General features: G+C 45.5%; 1 protein-coding gene across 1 annotated transcript in view; it reads left to right on the forward strand.

Annotated features, from left to right (window-relative positions):
* The window catches only part of LOC146009363 (ovostatin-like), a 69525-nt gene extending 57616 nt beyond the window's left edge, over positions 1-11909 (forward strand). The window contains exons 29-36 of the mRNA XM_083149663.1: positions 928-1151; positions 3446-3661; positions 5316-5440; positions 8149-8239; positions 8780-8842; positions 10288-10390; positions 11152-11209; positions 11742-11909. Of these exons, the coding sequence (XP_083005789.1) occupies positions 928-1151; positions 3446-3661; positions 5316-5440; positions 8149-8239; positions 8780-8842; positions 10288-10390; positions 11152-11195 (866 nt within the window). The 3' untranslated portion in view covers positions 11196-11209; positions 11742-11909. The remainder of the gene's footprint in view (positions 1-927; positions 1152-3445; positions 3662-5315; positions 5441-8148; positions 8240-8779; positions 8843-10287; positions 10391-11151; positions 11210-11741) is intronic.
* The last annotated feature ends 1846 nt before the right edge of the window (positions 11910-13755 follow it).

A 13755-nucleotide genomic window follows, 5' to 3' on the forward strand; every position in this document is an offset into this window, starting at 1 on the left:
ATGGGTAACCCAATGATGGCCATCCCTAATTCAGAGCTTCAAGTTGTTTATACTGGCAGTAGAAAATATATAGCATCTTTGTAGGGATTGGAGTTGTTACATGTCTGGACCAACTGTCCAGAATGTATGTATGCTGTAGCTATCGTGGCTTAATTAGTATCTCAGTTATTCTGATTAACCATCTGTGCTCAAGCATGTACAGTGTAGGGCTCATTAAACAATACCGGGCTTCATGAAGGATTAGCAATGTAGGACTGAAGTTGATATTTAGTTTAAAATGAGTAAGGAATGGTTATGATTATCCATCTTCAGTACACTTCCCTGACCTGTAAGTAAAGCGGTGATCTTCCGCTCTACACTAATTGCAATGTCTCAGCCTCCTTTAAACTGAGCCACCTTCACCCTGGACTACCAAATTGTTTGTACAGAAATTTCTGTGCACCGCTGGGGTGTACCATTCTGTCTACTGGGTGCCACCGCTTGGGAGTACCATTACGAAGCAATGGAAGGATTCAACACACAAGTCTTATGGGGTTATTCAATATCCCGCCGCTATTATAGCTGCAGGGCCCTATTCAATGCTGTCTTCCCCGACAGTATTGCACAGGGATCTCGGCAGAACGAGCCTGACTTGAGCAGCAGTGGGGCCCATTCTGCCGAAAACAGCTGGGGATTGTCAAGCTCCTGGCCGCAGCTCAACGATCCACGTCCATATCTCGCGGCCACGCCCCCTTTTCGGGGTTCGGCAGGAGGGAATCCCGCCTGCCGAGTCGGACGAGACTTCAACTTCATAAATGTACTTGAAATAAATCCATAGTATTCTCTTGAACATGGACAGTTTTCATAATGGGAAGTTCTCTGACCAAAAAAATGTTGTACAGTATGTAATGCCTTTAACCGATCAGCTACTTTTCTAACCTCTTACAGATGGCACCGTGCACTTAGAGAGTCTCACCAAACCCAAGCAGCAGCCCTCCCCCTTTTGGTTTCCTCGTCCAGCTTCATCATCAGACATTGAGCTGACATCATGTTTCCTACAGGCCTTGGCTGTAGGGTCGGATCACACCGCAGAGGAAATTAACTACGTGTCTAAGATCGCTCTTTGGCTCGCAGGGAGGCAGGGCTCATCTGGGTCTTACAGCTCAACTTCGGTAAGAGATTTATTGGCTTTTGTTGCAGAACGATAGGCGAAAGGTATCCTGTGCAAAGAAATGGTCTTTAATGTGTTGACCTAAAAAAAAATGTGGCTCTGTTGGCATTAGATTATAATCTAAGAGGTGTGGGGTACGTTGGAGAAGGGGTAGCTGTCGGCGTGCATCCATGTCCATGAAAGCAGCACTGGACCACTTTCCCATGGCTGTAACTAGACATTTTGATTCCCTCGGCCACAAATGGAATAAGCCCCCCCAGCACACCCCACATAAAATAAAATAGGGACAATTCGTGCCATATGAGCATGGCAAAAAATTGAGGGGCATGGTTTCATGGAAGGGTTGTGGCCATAGTACCAAATCACATTACACCACCCAGTATTCGTTATTCACCCCGCGGCCTGCGCTCTATGGTGTTTGTGCACTCCCTCACCCCGCGGCCTAAGCTCTGATAATGACACATCGCCTAACACTCCCTCCCCACAGTCTAACCCTATCCTTCCCCTAAGGTCTCTTAATGTGTACACACACACACCAAACAAACGCAGAGTGCAGTCACTGGTTGGACAGGCCCTGGAACTTCAGCAGCCTATTGTCTGTTTGATCACTGTGTAGTCCCGCCCCAGCAGAGTCCCCTGCAGCAACAGAAAGGAGAGCGCCTCTCATTTCCCCGCACTGCAGAGGTGTGTCAGCAGTGCGCCCAGTGCAGATGCACTGTGGTTAAGGAACTACTTTCTCACACCTAGTTATGGTCCTGCACTTTCCAACCATTTATTTTATTATCATAGCCAGACCTAGGTATAGACACATGTCTAGGGCAATATGCAATAGGCTACAGGCATCTGAAGAGGCTGGCCATCTAAGCTTTACTGTACCAGCTCCAGATTTAAGAAGTCCCATTTGATGGTGGCTGTTCTCCGTTGAGATGTACAGCATTTTATTTTTTTTATTTTTTTTGCCTATGGCATCAAATTGATCAGGACCAGCCCCAAGTATTCTGTACAAGTATTGGCTTATATCTAGTAGGTTTTCTCTGCTATACGGTGAAACATATAGTAGGTTTTCTCTGCTATACGGTGAAACATAAACTAAACAAGTGTAAGATATATGGTTCAATTATAGAGAACAAATGTACTGTAAGAATTGAAGGCTCAAGTTCACCTTCTCCTGCCAGATTCCATGTCTCAAGTAGAGCACTGCCTGGATGCTCCAGATGAGTCTATACATGGCAGGGTACAGTATATGCCTGCTCTGAGCACTGAAGTAGCACTACTGGCTGCAGTGTGTTCCAGGAATCCTGCTAGAGGCATGGGGGCAGGGATGGATTAAGCCTTCTGAGGGCCAGGGCCACTTTAGACAGGGGGGCCCCCTCCCACATTATTGTCCCCAAACTGCACAGGAGAATATTGCAATGTCAAAACACAGAGAAAGGCAGTATAAACTTGGTCAATGGGTAACTGCAGGGTGAGGGATTAAAATATATATAATATTCTCACATAAAAAGACCTCACAGGCTTAGCACTTCTTGATTAAAAAACCTTCCCATGACGATGCTGCTGCTGTTGTCCTCCATGGGCCTGAGAAGCATGTGATGAGCGCTATCAATCAGAGCTCCGCACAAGCCACTTAGGCTCTGACCTCTTGTGCAAAGTCTCGTGGGACTACCAGTAATGCACTGCACACTTGTGCAGTCAGTGTGCCTTGGCTCCCGATGCTCCGCACCATTAATCCATGTCACATTGGCAGATAGGTGAAGCTGCAGCAATACTCCACTCCCATGCACAAAACCTTTTAGCTAAAAAGTTTTTTTTTAAATACATGCCAACCACAGGTGGCCTCTAGATAGAGGGGGGCACAGGGGTTCTGACCCCTTCTGCGCCCCCCCCCCCCCTTAATTTGGCCCTGGTTTGGGTCCCTGTGCAGTCCCAGAGGTACGTACTATACTGCCAACTGGAGAGGGCTGCATTACAATCTGCTCTTGGTGGTGGCCCTTCTGCTGCTTGGGGAGGAATGGGATTTTTGTATAGTTAGAATAATGCTTCAAACTGTACAGTACTGCGTATTGTTCAAAAATGTCTCCTGTTATCTTCAAAAAGTTACAATGCAAATATAGAGCATCAACAGGTTACGTTTCCTTGCAAATTGGTTTCTGTTATAGTGTACGTTTTGCACCAACTTGCAGCAAGCTGTGTACACCCATAACAGAAGTTTCCCTTTCTGCTGTGCCAATCCCAGCAGAAGCTGGCACCTACGTGGCTTAGCTAACACACTGTATGGCTTATCTGTTCCCTCAGGACACTGTGCAGGCTGTGAAAGCTCTTTCTTCCTTTGCTGCTTTGGCGAACCTGAAAAACGTCAACAATACTGTTCTAGTGAAATCCGGAGATGACGTCGTCAGACAGTTTGCTATTGATGACCACAATCGCCTCCTGGTCCAGACACAACCCCTGTCCCACATACCTGGAAACTACAGCATGACCACCAGTGGCAATGGCTGTGTACTGCTGCAGGTAACAATTTAGCATTCAGTCCACCTGAATCCTATTGTAATGGCTTCAAAACGGACCAGCTTGTGTAATGTGTGTCATCATAATTACAGTATGCAGCTTTTACCTTCAACCAGTTCCAGATCACCCAGGGGCCTGTCTATGAACCAAACACTTTTCAAGTAATAAGTGCACACTTTTGTTTTACTGTTTAACCCTTTGAGTGCCAAGTGAATGAGTCAAAATAGGTGTGAAATTTGCCAAGCAAACGTGACATGTAATAAAAAAAAAAAATATTTTTTTACACAACATTTTTTATTTATTTGAATTTACATAACAAATGTGAGCAACGCTGGCATTTTTAGCAGATATTTACACATCTCCCACAAATGTTGGCACGCAAAGGGTTAAGTAAAAAACAGCTGAAGTGTCATCTCTTTTTCCATTTTTTTTTTCTGCCTGTTCCAAGGTTCTGGGGTGGTCAGTACCACATAAACTTCTAAAATATTAAACCGTGGCTACAAGTAACTTTTTTTATTGCTGATCTAGAGAAATAAGACAAATGTTCTGGAAAAGGGTATGACTCTTTTATGCAAGTCTTGCTCTAAAGTAGTGTTACACATAATAAATATATATACAGGTTGAGTATCCCGTATCCAAAATGCTCGGGACCAGGAGAATTTTGGATAACGGATTATTCCGTATTTCGGAATATTTTAATATTTCAATGATGTATTTTGAAGTATCTTGCATTTATGCTGTATAAACACATAATATACACACAAATATATTTTATTACCACATAAAATACACACAAACATATTTTAATTGTTAAAAAAACAAGGTTTCAAAACGTGAAACAAAATGTGTGTCCTATCTCAGCACTGAATTTGAATGCCAAGCAATCATTGTCTTGCACATATATAGTGCCAGTTACATATCATGTCCCCAGTGATGCTGTTACATATGTCCCCAGTGAGTTTTTAGCAAAAAAAAAAAATTTTTTCACTTTCTGGAATGTCCGTATTTCGGAATAATTCGGATAACGGATATTCGGATACGGGATACTCGACCTGTGTATATATATATATATATATATATATATATATATATATATATATATATATATATATATATATATATATATTGTGTGTTTTTTTTCTATATATATTATACTATATTATGTGTGTATGTATATCAGCTGATTTAAAAATGAAAGCAAAGGAGGAAAAATAAATCTAAAGGTGCCCATACACTGTACAATTATTGTATACAATTTGGACTAAATTGTATTGCATTGTATCACATAGGTTTTGCAATGCCATGAGATGAGATCTATTACAATAAGCATGTGCAGCACATACTTTTTGAGATGTGTGACGGGAGCGTGCATCTCACCGCACTGCCCTGTCGCACTGTGTATGGGCACCTTTTATGCAAATGTATTTTCGTGCTGTCGGAGGATCTTGGTTCAAAGCTTTAACTTGGAAAAAAAAAAAAAATTTACAATTATGCTTGAAGCAATACTGAACACATTACAATTTCCGTAAATGGATGGTGATAACGACGGGCCGGAAGCCGCAGATTTTACAAGGCTAAGGATGGACCGTGTAGTGTTTTGAGCATTTATATGTTGGTAATGTGGATCTCTATGCTTTTTTTTTTTCCCTTGCTGCAGACCACTGTTAAATACAACATACCAGTGAGTCAGGAGGATACGGCGTTCTCGCTGTCCGTCAGTACCCCTTCTGTGAACTGTGTCAATGGAGTGGCATTTACTGTTCCCATACAGATCAACGTGAGGTATGTATGGACGGATTGAGAACTGAAAGTGACCCTGGAAAATGTTGTAGTAGTGATCTGAGAAGGGCAGCACCGGAGGTATAAAATGGTGTGGCAGGATCACTGGGTGATTGCAGGATCACTGTATGGTAGGATCACTGGGTGGCTCACAGGATCACTGTATGGCAGGATCACTGGGTGGAGTTTCTGTACCACAGAGATGGAGTAACAGAATGAATGATGACAATGCAGTGTGGTAGGCTGTCTATGATGTGGGGGGGGGGGGGGGGGGGGGGGGGTGAGGCCGATGGGGACAATGGAGTGTGGAGGGCTATCTATCATGTGGGAGAGGGGCCATGTGTCATGGGGGGGGGGGGCTTAGATATCCAATGACCCATCAGGAATCGTCCCAATGGCCTTATGGTCAATAGATCTGATGGTATGGAGTGCATGCATGGTCCCCCCACCCCCCTTTTCTTTTTTTCTTTTCTTTTATTACTTACTGTACTTGGCTGATCCCTAGTTAAAAACAGATCTTTTGTGCATCTTGTCAGTTTCTTCCACGTTTGCCTATAAATGGTTACATAAGTGAAGTTGGATGGCATTCCAAGTGTTTGTATGTCTTATAGGGGTATATTCAATATCAGTCGGATCCATTCCGACATTCATTTGTCAGATTGGATCCGACATGCCCTATTCAATCAGTGCTCACCTGTCTGGGACTGAGGTGGACGGGAGATGGGACGGGGTAACTGCTGTTGCTCACCCGGCCCAGTGGTGGGACCAGATGAGCTACACCGGCGGGAGGATGGCGCCGGGTGTGCTGCTGCTCATGGCAGGCTTATTTTAAAATCTGATTGAGATGGTCGGAAAACCTGTCAGATTTGCTTGCGTGTCCAACAACAGCACAAGGATCTGCGGCTAAGATGCCAATCCACATGGTTTCTGACAGGTCGCAGGGAAAAGACCTTATGAATTGGTCGAAAACTGCTGTCTATCTTGTGCATTAGTGGCACTCTAACATGTGATGTCCTGGCTTTGTGTCGATTTGCCAGCATCTCGCAGCTCCAACAGACCAGAGGCGAATACATCCCAAACTAAAGCTGTGTACACACGGTGCGATTTTGGTCGCTGAGCGATTTTGGCTTAAGATCTCTCAGCAATATATTGCTCAGCGTACTGGTAATGGGGGAGATTCTCTAAGCTAAAAATGCGGTAAATACCCCGTTATCAGGGTTTTTAACCGCATTTTGGGATGCTGTAAGCATCCCCCGCCGGGTTACCGCGGCGGGGGGCATCGCCAGAAAAATCTGGCGATGCCCCATAGAAGCCAATGGGCTTCTATCGCAACCCTCCGCCGCCCCGCGCCGACCCCCCGCCGCCCCGCATCGCCCCCTCCCCCCTCACCTGTGTCCGGGCAGCACAGCGCAGTGCTGCCCGGACCTGTGACCTCCTCCCTGCACTGATCCTCTTCTGGGTGCAGGGAGGAGGAGAGCCGCCGGGACCTGCTGGGACCCGGCGACTGTCACCGCAAAGGACAGCTCTTAACGCAAGAGCTGTCCTTTGCCTTAATTATCGCATATGTTACAGCATATGCGATAATTAAATATGCGATGGGCGGCGAAGGGGGGCGGAGATTCTTAGAGAATCTCCCCCAATATCTCTCAGCAATATACTGCTCAGCGTACTGTTTTCATCAGAGATCAGCGAGTTTGGCTGAAAATTGCAAGCTATTCTGTCTCATTCTGTCTCTACCTCTTTTTGACTAGAAATCAATAGCCGCTGGTGCACCAGCTCAGCACCTGCGACCAGCGATTTTTACCCATAATCGGAGGAGCATGCTCCTGTGACCATGAAGGGCTGGCAGCGGGAGCACGCTCCTGGCGATTTATCTCCCACAGTACATGAAATCACTGGCAAATGGTCGCTCAGCAACCATATTGCCAGCGATATGTGCTGATATCGCCCCCGTGTGTACACAGCTTTACTTTTTCATTTTTTTTTTATATTTGAAGGCCGCATTATTTTAAAAGGTGAAACCATGCCGTGTAAATGATTGTCACTTTAAAAATATATATATATGGTTGACCCTACGCACCTCCGGTGAACTCTACTGTATTGCACTGTACTGACTTCTAATCCAGGACCTGCTTTACCATTGGGCAGCTGCATACCCTCCAACATGACCCATTCCATTAGGTACAAAATGCTCTGTTTCTGGACTTACTTGCCAGTGGCAGTTGCAGAGATGGGGCTGCGGCACAGTCCAATATTCTTATAGGGGAGCCACACCTACTGCCACCTCAATCATCACTGTCCTGAACTCACTGGCAGTTAATGTGACCCCCCTCTTTGAAATTTGGACTGTACTGGAGTCCAACCTCTGTAACTGCCACTGGCAGGGAAGTCCACGAACAGAGCATTTTGTACCTAATGGAATGGGTCATGTTGGAGGGTATGCAGCTGCCTCGGGTGCCGGTATCTGGGGCGCCACCAATTCTGCCTATTGCAAAATGAAGGGTGTCTGAGTAAGACATCCTTGTTGTGCTTAATGTAGGCGGCAGCTGTGGAACTTTTAGACTCCACCTCCATCCTTGGAAGTGGGTATTGCTGGAAATATGGGGTTGCTGGGGAGACAGCAGGTTGAAGCTTTGCCTCGGATGCAGAGAAGTCTTACACCAGCCCTGATCTGATCTATTGTGTTCTTTTCTCACCACAATTGTTTGCAGCTATCACGGAACCAACAATCAGTCGAACATGGCTTTAATAGAGTTGGAGCTGCTGTCCGGGTATAGAGTTGAACAAACATCACTCAATCAGGTATTAAATGGGAAGATATATGTGTTTATGGGGTAGTCAGAAGGATCTTTCTTTCATTTTAATATGTAGACAGTGTGTACCAAAATGTACTCAGGGGGTTATTCTAGTTCACTCGCAAAGGCACAATCACTCTCTAATGGACAAAAGAGAGAGGCTTAAGAGCTGCAGTATCATAGATATCGATGACTATGGCCATCAAATCAAATTGGTGGCCATGCAGTAATTCTAATAGTGCTGCAGTTATTTCAGTGCTCAGCATTTCTTGGCCCCCATGAACCAGCACGGTATCTGCCTAGGTTAAACAAATACTGGATGGTCAGATTTTGCAAGTAGGGCTGGGGCAACTGGGAAACTGGGACTCTGGTCCCAGGCCGGCCACACAATTACTAATGGCAACTGTACTAGTGCTGGGGTAAAAAAGGAAACACAACTGGAACCACAAACGGTCAGAACTTGGATTATCTGGGTGCAACAAGATTGGCAAAAATATAATTATACATTTCTCAAGTCTTTTTCATAATTTGTGTGTTCTTTTCACAGCTAAAATTTCAAGTGCCTAAAGTTGAACTGAAGGACACCCGTGTCATTCTGTACCTTATTTCTGTGAGTTACTCAGCTTGTTGTACTGTATAATCACTGTTAGAAAATGGTCAGCTTGATGAACTGTTAGCGTCAGCTATGTACAGACGGAGACCCTCTTAGCCAGCACCGGGGCTCGCCAGAATGCCCCCGCTGGTGAGATGGCGCTCCATCTGACTGGGATGCGCGTCCCAGTTTCCAGGCGGCGGGGGACATGAACCCTGCCCGTCTCCGCTTCAGGGAGATGGGCCGGGTTAGGGGGGAGCGAGGAATTGGGGGCGACTGGCAGTGAGCTCCGTTGTCTCGTGCGCGCGCGTCCCCTTCTGGTGGCTGAAGGTTGGCGAACCGACCGCCAGACCACCACTGGATGGAGTGCGCTCCATCTGTATGTAACTATTACAGGGCCAACATGGTCCAAACAAAATTGGCTTAGAGTCCTATATACCAGTGTGTAGTCCGGCATATAGACAGGTGCTCCGTAAACTGGGTGCACGTTGGAGCAAGGCTGGGCCACTTTGCTGTATTGTAATGACAAGTTGCCTACAGCACTCAGTGTGTATGTATGAATGTGGGCTTCCATGGTCGCTAGTGACTGTCTATAGGGTCAAATCCAGTGCTCTAGCTAGTGACCTTGTTTATGTTAATGAAGGATGGAACATGATTGTACTGCCCTTCATTAAATGCGTTGCAATGTGTATGGGCAATCCCTGCTCAAGGGCATTCCAATGTCTGAATGAATGCCCACCACTCCAATGTGCGCCCAGCTTTAGTTGTTCCTTTGGATGTGTTGTGCAGTTTGATCGGTCCTGTGAGATCTAGGATCGGTCCTGTGAGATCTAGGATCGGTCCTGTGAGATCTAGGATCGGTCCTGGGAGTTGTAGGATCGGTCCTGGGAGTTGTAGGATCGGTCCTGGGAGTTGTAGGATCGGTGCTGGGAGTTGTGTGATTGGTGCTGGGAGATTGGTGCTGGGAGTTGGGAGATTGGTGCTGGGAGTTGTATGATTGGTGCTGGGAGTTCTATGATCGGTGCTGGGAGTTCTATGATCGGTGCTGGGAGTTCTATGATCGGTGCTGGGAGTTCTATGATCGGTGCTGGGAGTTCTATGATTGGTGCTGGGAGTTCTATGATTGGTGCTGGGAGTTCTATGATTGGTGCTGGGAGTTCTATGATTGGTGCTGGGAGTTCTATGATTGGTGCTGGGAGTTCTATGATTGGTGCTGGGAGTTCTATGATTGGTGCTGGGAGTTCTATTATCGGTCCTGGGAGTTCTATGATCGGTGCTGGGAGTTCTATGATCAGTCCTGGGAGTGCTATGACTTGGACATCTCATTTGCTCTGTCAGAGTAACACGGGCATGCACGCCTTATAAAGCTAACTTCCCTATTTGTCTTGGCATCGCTTCCAGGACCTGGATGGGGGCAGTTTGGCCCATCCTATTCTAACCTCTTGTCTTTTTTGTGCTTACAGGTCGACGAAAAAATCCTCAGCTTTGATCTAAATCTAGAATTGATTGACAGGGTGGATAATTTACAACCGAAAATGGTTAAAGTCTATGATTACTATGCGAAAGGTAAACTACCTACATACGTATGCAGGCGGCAATGCGTGTGCCCAGGACAGTAAAGAGCCTGGCCGGGCTCTGGTACTTTTCAGGGGGCGTGGCCTAAAGCAGGAGGCATGGCTATGCACCCTTAGAAAAAAATACCACTTTAAGCACCTCCTTGGCGTCCCAGCAGACAGCAGCATGTACTGAGTTGATAAGAGTTGCTGCAGCTGCTGCCAGGTAACAGGGCCCCTCTTTCCGGCATGAGCCCAGATAATTAGCAGTCCCTCCCCCTCTCTTGGTGCCACTGAGTTTTCTGTTAATGTGGGGAAGGGGGACTGACACTTCATGAAAAGGAATTTTGCATTTATTATTTTTTTTCCTGCTCGTAGTCTAAAATAGATGGCACATTCTATCAAAAATCAATGTTAAATGAAATCTTCAGCTCTATTTACAAACCGTTATACATTGATGGATGCAGTTTAGAATAACGTTCTATGGCAGGATTATGAAACTATTTAATACAGCTCTTCATATACTATAGTACAGTAAATCCAATGATTGAAACAACCTTTATTACACCGTAATAAACTAGTAAGGCCGCTCAAAGCAAATGCTTCGAAAGCTAGATGTAGTTTCACTTGCTGCCAACAGTTGGCAGTGTTTCGGTGACACACAGACAATAGACCTATATATAGGTGAAGAGTTGGTTCCTTTATGTGTGGCTGCCAGAAGATGTGCTCTGTATCTTGTCTCGTCTTTACCTTTTATTTGATCTTTCCTTACAGAGCAAAATGGGGAAGCCGTCCTGCCCTATCCCTGCTCAAACTAATAAGGAGTCTGGAGGTAAGATCATAGATCCTAAACCCAGGGCCTGTCTGCAATCTCAGGGGAACCGTTGTATCATTACTGTATTATATGTAACCTACAATATTCTATTTAGGTCTTAGACATTTTGCACTTTGCTTGTGGTTATCTTTCGATCCAGCCCGCTTTAATCAAGTATTCACGGGTCTATGGGAGGGGCCAAAATGATGCAATTTGATGCCAAGTGGTCTGGCCCCGCCCCCCAGCATGGAAAACCTTCCATGCAGGTTGAACCTATGGGCATTTTCCACGCAAGAGAGAGACTTGGAAAGATATCATGAAGCCCCGCCCTCTCATGGTACATTGCTGTGATTCGCTGGTCTTTGTTAAGGGGATAGATTCTATTATAATTGCGTCATTTTGGCCCCGCCTTCATTAGACTCCTGGGAAATATCCTGCATTATCCCCTGAATCCTCTGATATGACCTTGGACGGCAGTGTAACGGCATTGCTGGAATTCTATAACATTTGTTATGGGCGCTATATTTGACTGTTCTGTTTCTGCACACAGATCAGACTGGAAAGGGGCCGTCATCATATTTCCGCATGTCATCTACTCCACCCCTGACTCCTCAACGAGTGGACATCTCCTGTGCTAATTGTAGTATCATATCTAGGAGTTGGCCGGACAAAGTACTTTCTCTTGTGTGTTTTAGCAAATAAAATCAAGTTGTCCATCTCACTGTGCTGCGAAGTCTTTATTGCTACATTCATGGTAATGTATGTACAGACAGGGGCGTAAGTTCATCCAAGTCACCCAGAGGCAGGGATGGCTCCAGGCCTACTAGCACCCTTAGCAAGAAAACTTTGAAGCACCCCCTAGGCGTATGCCTTGTAACTTTAGAGCACCTACAGTAGGCCTCCATGGTGGCAGTTATACATACTGTATGCCCCCACAGTGCTGCCAGTGCTCTCCACTGCTGCCTGTGAGCCCTGCTGCTGTAGCTGCCTGTGTGTGAGGGGAAGAGTGCAGCACACCCCTCTACTTTCCCCTCACTCCGGCGTCTTGCTTCTACTGGCGGCTGATTTAAAATTCCGGCTGCCTTTAGGTGTCGGTGCCGAGCAGTAGTGAATAGTAGCATCCCTTACTGTATGTGTTGTGTTATGTATGTGTCTGCAATGTGTATGCGTGATGGAGATATATAATATACAGTATTGAAATATAATATTCGCAATCAAATTCTCATGCACTTTGATGCCCACCAAAAGGTGCCTTGTGCTGGTGCGCTCCTGAGGGGACTGCACGCCTAACATGCGCACATATCCAACATTAAACATTTGTTTATAATGTTGCCATGGCTACATGGCTGGGCTGGTGATGTCACATTCCCAGAGGTGGGGGAGATGTTCCAGGAAGAGGGCAGTGGCCATGGCAGTAACCAATGGGGAGGATCTTTTAGGGTTAGGTGGAAAAGTTACCAGGAGCTGTTGCACCAGGATTTACCCCTGCTATATACATGTGTATGTTCCTGCAAAACTCTGGAAAGCCTGGAGCAGTTTAAATCAAACTTGGTACTCATATGACTTACCCCCACAAGCACTCCTGCGGGGGTCCACCCACTACACAAAGTAGGTCAGGAAAGCAATTTATGACAAAGTTGCGTAACATAGAGGGGGTAGAGGGAAACTTTGAGTCCAGATTAGGTTCACAGACACTAACCAGCGCAATCCCGACAACACTGGTGTCACAAAAAGAGGTCCGGCCTCTAGAAAGTTGTCATCGATACAATATAAGGCTCATTTTACATAGGGGGTAGAGGACATGGGGTTTAAGAAAAAAAATACGCTCAGATACCAGAGCCCACCACAGACTGGTATAAGCCGCACACACCATGGGCACGGCGAGCGGTAAGTTTAAAACAAAAGAGGGATAAGGTTCAAGTAAAGCTAATTGCACAACCGAACTTAGGCAATGGCAGGTGCCTCCGCTTAATATATGTAGTGTAATTGGCATCCCTCCTGCTTGGTGTCAGTGCTGATACATACAGCAAATTCCAAACCAAACATAAATATCACACAACATGTTCAGTTTAGTATATAATATAATACTATTCTGCTAAAATAAAATGGGCAGTTAAATATCACCTGTACTGCTGCTTCATGAAATATTGGCACACCTTACATATCAACAGCAGGTCCACAATCTACCTTATACGTCTCCTACCCCTTTCACTGCGTTGTTGCTGTGAGAGGGATGTGTCATGTCAGTGACCTTGGTCACAGGGATAATACTGCTCATTACCAGTTTAGATGCGCTGTAACAGTTAGGAAGGGGGGGGGGGGGGTTATTTGACTTGAGTAGGTTGATAAATTGGCTAATTTTATCATATAATTGGAACAATTTTTCCTACTTCATGGTTCCAGCACACATTACTGGGTCCTTGTCTCAATGTGAATTATTATTATTATTGTAATTTTATTTATAAGGCGCCACAAGTGTTTCGCAGCGCCGTACAAAGGAACAATACAGGGAGACAAAGCTTGGCATAACATTGAATAAATAACAAAAATACAGTACAAATAAA

Source organism: Crinia signifera, chromosome 6, assembly GCF_055691185.1.
Source record: "Crinia signifera chromosome 6, ASM5569118v1, whole genome shotgun sequence".
Lineage (NCBI taxonomy): Eukaryota > Metazoa > Chordata > Amphibia > Anura > Myobatrachidae > Crinia > Crinia signifera.